The 13,197-nt window shown below is 32.2% G+C and overlaps 1 protein-coding gene across 3 annotated transcripts in view; it reads right to left on the bottom strand.

Moving 5' to 3' along the window:
- AGTPBP1 (ATP/GTP binding carboxypeptidase 1) overlaps positions 1-13,197 on the bottom strand; it is a 238,964-nt gene that overhangs the window by 133,582 nt on the left and 92,185 nt on the right. For all 3 annotated transcript variants that reach the window (XM_069105050.1, XM_069105046.1, XM_069105052.1), the window contains 4 exons: positions 12,495-12,626; positions 10,390-10,483; positions 5,262-5,299; positions 687-895 (listed from right to left, as the gene is read on the bottom strand). In XM_069105050.1, the coding sequence (XP_068961151.1) occupies positions 687-895; positions 5,262-5,299; positions 10,390-10,483; positions 12,495-12,626 (473 nt within the window). The remainder of the gene's footprint in view (positions 1-686; positions 896-5,261; positions 5,300-10,389; positions 10,484-12,494; positions 12,627-13,197) is intronic.

Here is a 13,197-nt window from a genome sequence, read left to right as displayed (position 1 = left end):
GTCAATTTTGCTTAATTCTTTTTCCTTGTTCCAAGAAAAGGTACTATTTGTGGGTGGGTTGTGGGTGGGGGTATATTGGGAAAAGAGTAAAACAAAGGGAAAGGAAGAGGCAACTATAATGTCAAAGAACCACAAACAAATATGGTATGTAAAATCACAAGACAAAAATTGTAATAATGGGACCCTGAATGACATATATTTTGATACCTCCTATAAGCCTTCAAGATCCAGAATAGAATTTTATCAAGAAAGGAGGTGTACAGGGGGCATATAATGAACAAGTGTCAAACCTACTATAAGAGGGGCCATCATGACATTCCCCCAAGGAGAATGTCCAAGACTATGTCCAGTGAACTGAAGAACCCTGAGTAACATAGGAACAGAAAAGCTACACATAATTTCATTCTACTCATGCATTTATGTAGTCTCTTAATTCTGTAAACCCACAAGAATCATCTTCTGTGAGTCTTTATGAGACTAGTTTTCTAACCAGAAGGCCAAAAAGTAGTTAACAATATTTATGCTACATGTAAAAAAAGAAAATTTTAAACATTTGCCTTTAGTTATCATTATCAAGTTTTTACTTTAATGATTACTTGACTAGTGTCCTCTTGAATAAATTCCTTTTTCTCACAATCAAAATAAGTCCTCACTATATTTAAGAAAAGGAAAAAAAATCAACTTACTTGTGAAGTGTTATATAGAATTTTCATCCCATTGGCATCAATAAATGCCTTTCTTCCCAACTTGAGGCTTGTAACACTTTTTAAACTCTGTAAAATTCCCTTCCGGATGAGCATATTTCTGTGCCGATTATCATGCCGGTGCCAATCTACATAAATTGTTAAAAGCACATGGACATATCCTCTGTCTACAGCTCTCCTGGCATTTGTTTCTTTAACAAAAGAAAATTAAGAAAGAACACTGAAGATGACAAGAGAAAGTTGTGGAACATAACAGAAGTTAGAATTATTGCCTTTTTCTTTTAACATAGCAAACCTAGTTTGTATTCAACATCATGATACATTCTCCTAAAGTTATATTTTCTAAAGAAATTTTTAGCAACAGGGATTTAAAATACTTTTCCATCCATTAGATAAATGTGACAAGCTTCAGTAAACACAAAACAACATTTTCTAGAGATCTCTTTACATCGTTCAGTTATTTATAAGCATCAGGATCTCTATATTAGAATCAGGGTCATCTCAAAAAAGTTTTCATTAACAAAAAAGTTTCATGTATTAACTTGATATATGGTTTCAAGGCTTAAAGTTCATGGAAAAGCATGACTACAATAGTGGCAATTCATTCTATTCTACCATTAACTGAGTGAACCTATTTCCATTAAAAGCCTAATTATTCTCTAAAGTCTTTATCAGTTGTGTAAATATGTCATGCTTCCTTTGGCTTAAAGTTACACTGTCAACATTTTTATGAATTTAAATTTAATAGGAAATGATCAGAAAAGCAGCATTTCTGAATCATCCACATAAAAATATCACTGCTGATTTAAATTGTAAATTTTATTTTCAAAAGATTGTACATGCTTTGCCTTATCAAACTAAAGTTACCAAGAAATGAATCAACAATATCTGACATATTTTTAAGTGGCCCTAATATTAAGAAGGGGTGAAATTGAAGAAGGTTCTGGACCTGAGATTTCATCAGCTTTGTTGTTACACACTAAACAAATTAACAAGTCTAAACAGCATACCTAATGTAAAGACACTTTACAACTGAAAACTTAAAGCAGAATTTTAGTCTCCTAATACATTGATCCAAATATTACTACAATGAAGGGCAGTTAAAATGCATCCACAATGTGATAAATCTGCATGATATATATATTTATTAGAATTACTAACCTTATCCCTAGTCCACTGTCACCTTTAAATGATTCTAAGATGTGGACCCTGAAGTAGGCCACAGAGTCAGGCTCTAGGATCCTTAGCTATCTGAAAGAAGTATCAATCTACTAACTACTACTGTGATGCTTTTCTATACCTGGGGAATAATTGAGCCCTGAGAAAATAAAAATCATTAACACCCTAACAATTGGAACTTTTATTTATATCCACAAAAGGAAGAAACTAGACAGAAAATTTCCCACTGGATACATCATTATATGTAGTAGAAACTATCATTATCTGCTCTTTTGTGACAAAATCCCTAAAGTTCACAGATATGTTTGTTTATATACACAACCATTTCAAATTAATTTACCTGATTTTTTTTTTTTGGTCTAACTGGAATGTTCCTAACTGGTCAATTCAGGTAAGAATCAAATCACTTGTTAAGGTGCCAAGGATCTGTTCCTCCTGCTGGTGTATACCACAAATTGGATTGAGGAGGAAGAGAAGGGCTACTTCTTACTTCTAGTAAGATCTTCAGTTACTCCAAAGTCTGGCCCTTGCTTTCCTCTTCACTACAAGTGTTTTAAAAGTTGCTCAACTTTTTTGCTTTTTATTTTAAAACAAAACAAAACAAAAACCTTATACACCTATGCAAGGAAAGTTCTTACTGGAGTATTAAGAGTATCTTTTTTTTTTTTTATTTTTGGAGGGGGGAAGGTAGGGCAATTGGGGTTAAGTGACTTGCCCAAGGTCACGTGGCTAATTTTTTTGTGTTAAGTGTCCGAGGCCACATTTGAACTCAGATCCTCCTGACTCCAGGGCTGGCGCTCTATTCACTGTGCCACCTAGCCGCCCCGTAAGAGTATCTTTGTGTACATGAAGGTCTAGCATAAAATTCACCTACATTTCAGGGGAAAAAAAGTAGATTTTAAAAATTTCACTTCGGGAGTTAGCTAGTACTCATCCACACTTTGGTAAACATACTACATAACACTGCTATTGAAGCTGCTTAAAGCTACATGTCCTGAGCCCCACATTTCCCTATATTCTAAATATCTTCAATAGCATGTACAATATCTATTTCATTTATTTTAATGGTCAATTTAGAAAATAAGGTTTTTCCACAAGTAAATATGTTTAAAATGTTTTTAAGTCAGAAATAATTTACAACTGCTTAATTTTTAAAGTAATCTTTAACAATAACATTATTTCAAAAGTGTCACACAGCTTTCCTCTATTGTTTAAACATAAATATGCAGTGCAATAAATTTTATTCCAGAAATAGAGATTTCCTCATTTCCAAAAGAAAGAATATCAGCTTAGGTGTTTCTTTTTTTAACTTCTTTTAAAATTTTTATCAACTGCCTTTAATATTTTTTTTTAAGCAATTGGGGTTAAGTAACTTGCTCAAGGCTACATGGCCAGTTATTTCTGGGTGTGGTGCTAAGTATCTGACCCCAGATTCGATACCCAGGTCATCCCGACTCTGGTGCCGGTGCTCTTACTCACTGAGCCACCTGGCCGCCTTTGCCTTTAATATTATTGCCCAACTACTCTGTCAGTTCTGTTTCTCCTACTATATAAATATATAGTGTCTATTTAGATTAAGAACAACAGTGTTGGGGGCAGCTAGTTGGTGCAGTAAACAGAGCACTGGCCCTGAAGTCAGGAGGGCCTGAATTCAATTCCAGCTTCAGACACTTAATACTTACTAGCTGTGTGACCTTGGGCAAGTCACTTAACCCTAACTGCCCTGCCTTTCCTGCTCCAAACAACAGTGAAACAGAAAAAATTTAATGCATACAGGCTACCTAATAAAAGAGGTCTGAGAACTGCTGACTTATATCACCTATTAATTAGAACTATCAGTAATCTCTCCTTTAAAATTAATCATTTTATTATTTTAGGATTGGATCAAGGTTACATAAAAATGTTCCCAAATGATACTGCTAAAGGAAAATCTCTTTTAAACCATCTAGCATCAGTTCTCATTTCATACTACCTGTGTGTGAGATCTTTATTATAACTATAGGCTGTACTTAAAGAAGCACTACGAATAGTTTGAAGGACAACCTTTTATCCTTTACCCATATTAAATGAAATGTGCCTAAATAAAAGTTTAATAAAGCAAATCTAAAGAAAAATGTGAAAAGGCCAGTTATTAGAAAACAGTAGCACACTTCAGTATGTAAACTGCTAATTTCCACCTAAAATCATAACCCAATGCCACCTTGTCGTAAGGAAATAATAATGGTTCTCAAAGTTTATGCTATGGAGGGAAAATTCTAGCAGGTTCTGAGTACTACTTCATACCTCTCTTCAAGGACTGGATTAATTAAATTCAATAAGGCTTATTATCAGAGAGATGACCACAAGATGACAAATTTTTATTTGGCCACAGAATCAAACAAAACCGGAAGGGATGGCAGTCTAAATTAATGGAATAAACTCCCCTAGAGACAAATCACAGATCCTTGAAATACTGAAATTCTCAATTAGTTAAATGGGATTACAAATTGATCTATTGCATAATACTTGCCTCATTTCAACAACCCAAAACAATACTAATAGTTCAGACTGAAGGATTAATTGATCTTATGCCTTTACAAATACTTTATTACCTCTGGTTAATTATTTCTCCTCTAATTTCATAAACTTCTAGCATCATTAAAGTGCTAACCAGAAGTTAAAATTATCAAATGTTAGCAAATTATCAAAATTATAGCTGGGATTAAATAATCTATTCGTTTTGTCAGTCAATTATTCTTTACATATTAAATAAATAACACTCCCATTGACTGATGCTACTAATGGGGAACCAATATTAACCTAAATAAATGCTAAGTATTTACATAGCAAGAAAAAGAGAACTAGATAGCTAACATAGCTAGTTGGCCAAGAATGTTAAAGGAAATTGATAAAAGAACTACCTAAGCTGACATTCTTCCTTCTATTTTGCAAATGAGGAAAGATCTATTTCTGGAATTTATTAAAAATACAAATTTGTATTTAAATGATAAGATTCACACTTTAAAAAATTTTAATGTTATATAAAGAAAATATCATCATTTCAAATAAGTGTTCAAAATTATGTATGAAGTCCTTAAAATAAGGATTCTTATAAATCATTCTTCTCTGTCAGGTACTTATCAGCTGTTCTTTACATTTCTATTTTAGGAATAAGCCAATGCACTAGGTTGACATAATGCTCCACCATTTGTTATCAAGTATGAGATCATTTTATTGGACAATTGGAAAACTAAAAATCAAATTTTTACTTTGAGTATTATTTAATTTTAACATTACTGAAGGGTAAACATTTAAATCTAATCTTGTTTCCAATTTCTTTAACATGATAGAATATTCTATAAGATATTATCTAGTATTTTCTAGTATTTAAAAACTTACTTGATTTTAGCAATGCAGCAAGTGTGTCTAAAGCAACCCTGTCAACACAACAAGAAAACACAAAACAACAACAAAACTAGTAAAATTAGTCTACAACAGAGTAAATTCATATAGATGTTTCAAGTTATTTTTCTATTATTCATTCCAAATTTTATTTTTATTGAACTTATTTTCATAGTTTCTCAAAGTACTTTGAGCACATGCATCTATCCAGCTTAAAAGTTAGATGTATTAAGATAAAATGTCAAAAGAAGTACACGCCAAAAAATTTACTTACGTCTAAGTCTTTTTATCCGAAGGAAGCCTGATGGAACTGATTTTCATTGTGTAGGTATCTGAGCCTGTAAGAATCTACCCAGGAATTGTGTCGCTTTAAAAGTTACAATCTCTAGCCCCCAAAAGTCCCTTGAATCTGCCACTATAAACTGTAAGGTCTGCAGAAGTCCTTCTGATTTGCTAAATTCAAAATATTACAACTATATAATATTACCAACTAGTTTTTAAGTTTGGACATTAATATAACAAGTTTAAACTGTTTTAGAAAGGAAAGCTTATACATAAAGTTCCTCATTATTTTTGAGTGGTAAGCCACTAATGAGACTATCAATCACTAAAATCCCTAAAGAACTCATAGTTTTAAAAATCTGGAGGGTTTGTCTTTGAGCACAAATACTGAGTAAAAGATTGTGAATCTATTCACAATCATCTAGCTTTGACAGTATATAGGCATAATTAAGAAAAACACACATATTTCATCCAAGTAGAAGAAAAATAAATTCTGGAAAATATGGCAATGAATTAAGAAATATCTAATATAAGAGATCATATATGCCACAATTATTTTCATTAAGAGTATAAGCAAGTATAGGCAAGTTACGAAAGAACATTAAATAACACAAGTCATAGTATAAATATTCTACAAAGGATCAGTCAGTAAAAACTTGTCAATGTTACAAGTATATCCATGCTTAAGTAATCTAGCTGTTAATAAAAGTGCCAGGGGCGGCCAGGTAGCACAGCGAGTAAGAGCATCGGCTCCAGTGTCGGGATGACCTGGATCAAATCCGGGCTCAGACACTCAGCACCACACCCAGAAATAACTGGCCGTGTAACCTTGAGCAAGTTACTTAACCCCAATTGCTTAAAAAAAAAAAGTGCCAGCTGGACATCCAGCACCATAAGTTCGATTATGGTAAACGAGAAAACAACAGTCCCTTCCCTACAGAAATTTAAAATCCAAATGAAGAGACAAAAAAAGAAACTCATGGAAACATCTAAAGAACAAAACTATAGGTGAGACATAATGGGCAAAAAGCTGCACAGCTCTATGAACAAATAATGTGATCAAAGTTGGAGTGGAGCTAGGTAACATTTACTAGAAAGCAAGAAGTCTGAATCAGAACTTTAAAACACAACAAAACATTATTTAACAATACAGCAATGTATACTTAGTTGATGTTCAATAAATGTTTGCTGCTGCTATATGTTATCTACCCCAAGAAAAACAGAGAGATACAGAGGCACAAAGAGATAGAGAAAAAAAAAAGACACAAAGAGAATGAGAAAGCTTATCCTAATAACTTATAATGTATAAATAGATAATTCCAATGGACCCATTCTTATGACAACAAACAATATACAGTAAAGATCTAGGTATCCTATACTAAACTAGAATTATAATATCATATATTTAACTTTATTTGGATAATATGGAACAGAACTGCAGGCAAATAAAATGTGGAAGAATGAAATGAATCTGTGCCACTGCAACAATGTAATATGGGAAGACCTGCTTATTCATCAAGAGCTCTGGGGCTAAGTTAGAGCAAGGAAATTTCTGTGACTGATAAAATTTTGGACAGTAAGGAGAAACAGAAGTGTTTCATGAGCATTCAGGAAAACTTAACACGGAATAGTGGGGGTAGTCTAGTAGAGTAGAATAAACATAAAGAAAAAGGGACGTCTAGTAGAGTAGAATAAACATAAAGAAAAAGGGACAAAACAAAAAGTAACTCCACTGAACTGCAGCAGAAATGACAAAAATCCATTGGAAAAAAGCAAGTCTTGCAAAAAAGGCAGGCTTTATGTTTTCATTTACAATTGAAGTATAAAAATCAAACTTAATAATAACTAACATTTATATGGAGCCTTTAGGTTTGCAAAGTATGCTCTAAATATCTCATTTTAGCTTAACCATAAGAAAAGTATTTGAAAACAATTCTGCCTCTTGTTAAGACTGTATGAGCTTAAAGAAATTATAAAAATTCACCACAGAAATTCTAGGTTTAAGATTCATTTTTCAATCAATTGCTCTACATAAGTTTTTTTCTATGTATCTCTGAATAGTAAAAACTACAACAATATCTCTATACCAACATATCATACTTATTCATCCATTTTTTCTTTACATATTTCCTTCACATGAATTCTGCCCTTTCCCTACCACATCCAAGTTTTGGGACTATTTTGAAATAAGTTAAATAAACATTATGCTCCTATTAAAATATCAGTTATTATTATTTTGGGGCCAGACTATTATTTCATTGGTATGGAGAACTCCCAGGAAATAAATTCCCACTCCCGATCCAACTTCACATCTGCTCAGCAATGTACAGCTCCAAAGAGTTGCATGAGCACTAAGAGGTGAAGCTACTTGCCCAGGGCCACATAACCAGTACATTAAAAAATAACATGAAGACCCAGATCTCTCAAACACAAGGGCCTGCTCACCAACCACTATGCAGAGCTGTCTCTCAATATTATTATTGTTGCTGTTGTTCTTAGAAGAACATTGATGCCAATAATAGAACACTGGACAAACGGTTAAATTAATTTAAAGAAGCAGCAAGCATTAAGAGGAGCAAAGCTGCAAAGGAAAACAGAACCTGGTAACACACATGTAATCCTAGGATTAGGGTCCAACTACACATGTATGTATATACATGCATACATACATACACTCATACACACATACACACCCACATGTCATTAGTACTTTCCTGGACCACCTTACCCCAGGCTAGGGTATGCAACATAGGAGAAAATAAGGTAATTCTAAAAGTAAATATCATTCTTCAAGCATCTATAAATCATCTCCTTTAAACAACCAAATATACAGTCAATTAAAATAGCCTTGATTAAATTCCCAATAAACAATAGAAATTGCCAAGGAAAAGATTTAGATTAAATTTATCTATCATTTCTTCATCATTCTGTGTTCATTAGTAAACAAGAGTAGCAATCTCAAAGATCAATGAAGGTTGCCAAAGGTCAACATGAACAAATATCTAGAAGTTTTAATAATCTACCACTTTCAAAATGAATATGGGAAATGATGGGGGCCAAGGCAACAGAGGAATCACATAAATAAATATAGCATTCAATATAATCTTTTTGTAAGATTTCTTTTAAGTCATTATTGATTACTACATGACTATGAATACACGCAAAATGCTATAAACATGTTTACTGCTGTGATGCTTCCATACTAAAGATTTCTTCCCTGTCTCTGGAAATATAAAATGTGATAACATATGTAAATCACAAAATGAATTCTAGTTATTATTATAAGTAGGTATATATTTTTGTTGTTGTTTTTGTTTTTTGGAGGGGGGAAGGCAGGGCAATTGGGGTTAAGTGACTTGCCCAAGGTCACACGGCTAGTACGTGCTAAGTGTCTGAGGTCACATTTGAACCCAGGTCCTCCTAAATACAGGGCTGGTGCTCTATTCACTGTGCCACACAGCCACCCCAAGGAATATATTTTTAACTAGAATGTTTAACTTAGTAGCATGGGCAAGAAATAAAAGGTACAATCATTAGAAAGTAATGGGAGAAAAACTAGAAAAATTATTATAAAATATTTCAAAGATCAAATATAGAAATAATATAGGTATGAAGATTATCTTTAATATCAATATGAAAACAGCTCTTGTTCTTGCTTTGTTAAATCTGATCTTAAGTTCTAGGATATTGTTCATTAGAAAAAAATTATCTTGATCTACCACATTATCTGACAATCTTATTAATATAACCACATATGCAATTTCCTACTTTTTACCATAATTCAGGCAGGATAACCTAGAAGAAAATCCTAATTGCTTCAGTTTGTGAACTGTCCAAATAATACTGAAGAAACAAAACAATGGTTGGAATTTGAGTTTAAAGATACATGTGCAGAAGACCAAGAAGAAAGGGAAAATAACAGTGATAATTATAACAAAAAGGGAAGACATGAGTTAACGCACATACTTCATACAATGACAATAAAAAAACCCCAACAAACTAAACTGATTTCAGACAAGGATGGGATGAAAAGACTTCATCCAATAGCAGTGACCTGATTTTTCTATTCTGTAATGCATAATACTTAAGGTTATATAAAATTTGAAGCTCTTAAGCTAATTTATGCTTATAAAATTAAAATTACAGATTTTTCTTTCACCTATCTTTAAATTTCAAAACTAAAAACCAAAACGGTACCCATCAATTGGAGAATCGGTAAAGAAATCATGGTATATGAGTGCAAAAAGATATTATTGTATAGTTAGAAATGACAAATATTGTATAGTGAGAAATTCAGAAAAACATGCAAAGATTTATATGAAATGATGCAGAATGAAGTAAATAGAACTAGAAGAACAGCAGGTGTGATGACTACAAAAATGTAAATTATTTTTTAAACACTAACAGGATGTGGAATTTTAAGTAATTGTAATTATTAATTTTGTTCCTGAATATACAAGAAATGAAACATACCCTCCCTCTCAACAAAGAAGTGGGTATTTACGGGGGAAGAATGATGCACATACAAATGATATGTGGTAACAATATTCATTGTTTTTGCTTATTTTTTTTCTTTGTTATAAGAAAGGATTCAATTTGAGAAGGGAAAAGGACTATCTTGAAAATGACTGATACAAAAACAAAAGGTATGAATAAACATTTAAGTCTTCTTATATAATAAAAGTTTTTATAAAAACTCCAACTTTATAAAAGTTGGAGTTTTTGAGCTAAAAAGAACTTCAGTTTTTAATCAAACCTTCTAGCATTACACATGAGAAAACTAAGGCACAGAGAAGTTTAGGTTGTACTTTTGTTTCTATTTACAAAACATTTGTGTACTCACTTCATAAGGCCAGTGTTCTTTTTACTAAAAGGGCCAATGATTTTAAACATCAGTTCCACAACTCCATTTTTCCCTAAGGACACTGCATTGACAGCTAAAAATAAAAAGAGAAAAGTTTTAAACCATAATAACTAAAGATGTTTACTGGTATGCATATACAATATATATCTCATTGAATAAGCATACTCATGCTATATGTGAAATGCTCACATTTTACTAAATGTATTCAAGGAGGGAAAGGGTTAAAGGTTTAGTTAGGACTAAGTCACCAATTATGAAGACAGTACATACCCAATAACTCAGGGTAAAAAGGTGTTGTTGCTTTTTAATGGAATATTAAGACCGTTAGATATAAGAGAGTGGCAAGCAAAATCCTATGTCAAGTCAGGTCATAGACTGCAGTTGTAAGGAAGGTTTTCTGAAAAAACCTGAGAAATATACTGCAGAGAAAAAGTTTTTAAAAAATAATTCAGAACACTCTTTCATGAAGAATTTAACAAACACCTCTATCTGGAGAATTCTCATGAAAGAGGTCTGCATAAAATGCCCAAAAGTGCTCTAAAAATATTTTTTTTAATGTAGTTTAAATTGCTTATTAAAATAAATGTTATAATTCAATTACAGGGTAGATTATCAATTTCACCTAGAGATCTTATCACGAGACCCTAAGGAACTGTCCAAATGATGCAAATCTGCCTTTACCAAATATTCCTTTAAATAAGTTAATCACTTAAGTAGTCACAAAGCTTTGATATCCTTTTGCCAAACAGAAATCTTCACCATAATTAGATGTTATGGGATTGTACCTAGATTTCTTTAAAAAAAAAAAAAAAGTAAACATCTATATTGCCTCTGTTTTTGTAATCAAATAAAGGTTCTAAGTATCTAAAAAAACTCATGTGTAAGTGGTCAGATAAAAAATTCTGCTAAAATTGGAGTTTAATAATGTTTTGAAAACAGAGCTTTATGAGGCAACATTTTTTAAAATCCAAAATCCCAGTAATATTTTAGCCATTATCGATGAGTAAGGTGATAATTATCTTGTAGAAGGTAAGATTTTAACTGAGACTTTTAATTTTTTAGGGGTTTTTTTTTTTTTTGGTTTTTATTATATTCTCCTAGTGTGACCATAGATAAACATTTCATTGACCTCTCTGAACCTGTTCTCTCATCTGTACAATGAGAATTGAACTATATGGTACCTGAGACCCTTCTAGGCTCAAACCATATGGTTCAAGTGGAACAGAATGAGACATGAGGCTGAAGTATTTAGGTGGTCACCATTCTATGGTAAATAATGAATGCCTCATAGGCTATGAACTGGGCTAACTGTATTGTCCAAAGATTCACTGATGATGTTCCTATCTCACACAGAAATGCACAATATCCTCCCCTGTAAAATGACACATAGCCTGCAGGGTTGGTCTGAGAATCAAATGAGATAATCTATATAAACTCCTCTTTAAACCTTAAAGAATTATATTCATAGGAGCTATTATTAGTCTTATTAAATCCCCTGTTAGTTGTTGACTCTTTTCTCTGCAGTTCAGTTATTTACTGTTCATTGAACTCATCAGTACATTTAATTTCCAGACCCGCTGCTGCCTCTCTGTTCTTACCTCTTTTCTCTACTTTTATTCTGTCTAGTGCCTTCTGTATTCTGCTGCTTCTGTAATTCTAGATGAATATTTGATAGGTATCACCAGTTAAAGTACTCTTTTAAACCTTTTTATTAGCTAGCAGACAACACATCAAGTGTAATATTCAAGCTTTGGCTCTGGTTCCTTGCTTAAAAGGATTCTTTATTTGCATCCAAAGAATTACCTTTTTATTTCTATTTATATTTTTTAAAATTCACGTCCAAGGCATTCCAAACATGAAAATGGCAGAAGCTTAATCACTAGGTAACCAAAATTCTAACTCTGTATTCTGTAACTCCTACAAGCTTTTTTTTATAAGCAATGTGATTAATTCTGACTGTTTTCAAATATGTTAATTGCTCATTATTAGTAATTTACTGAGAAAAACTACAGTTTTCTTTTGCTTTACATGTAGGACTTTTCTTTGTAAATCAGGTAAACTGAAAGAACCTTTACAACACTTACGATTGGTAGAATACACTCGTAAAAGCTGAAGACAAGGCAGCACCAAACGTTGATTCTGTAAATTTTGTTTCACCAAATTCAGAGTTATAGTTAAGGCCCCATTGATTCTAGACTTCACTCCAAATTTTTTGTCTATAATAATAAATAAATAAATAAACATAAGAATTTATAAGTAACTCAAGAATGGGATGAGATTATTTTCCAATTCCTGTTTTTAAATATAATTTATCTACATACTCAAGTCACCTTATGCCAGTTCTTTTGTCTGATTTTTCAAGTTCTGCTAAATAAAGCTGAAAAAACAGTACTCATTTCTAGTATATTTATATCAAGTTAAACAAGATTTATAGGATTATGTTGAAGAATTCTCTTGCAAATAGATGGCAAAGAAAAATAAAATAGAATATGAAAATTCATTTTACTGAAAATAAGCATGATTTTATATGTGTGTGTATATAAATACATGTGTGTGTGTTCCTAAAGATACTTTCTTTAAAATATAGAAAGGAACCAACTGTAGCAGTCAACTTTCTTATGATAGACAAAGGCAGATTAACAGGAGATTAAGTGAAATTTGGGAGGAGCTAACCAGTAGCAATTAGGATTTTAAGGATTACACACACCATTAAGGGCATCCTTACTCAGGGTATTAATAGAAAATAGGAGGACTTTTACAAGTGATACTCCACATTAGAACATAACT

The sequence above is a fragment of the Petaurus breviceps genome, unplaced genomic scaffold, assembly GCF_028583685.1.
Source record: "Petaurus breviceps papuanus isolate PSGF00001 unplaced genomic scaffold, PetGlider_PUasm1.0 138, whole genome shotgun sequence".
NCBI classification, from domain to species: domain Eukaryota; kingdom Metazoa; phylum Chordata; class Mammalia; order Diprotodontia; family Petauridae; genus Petaurus; species Petaurus breviceps.
This window is presented reverse-complemented; position numbering and strand designations above follow the sequence as displayed.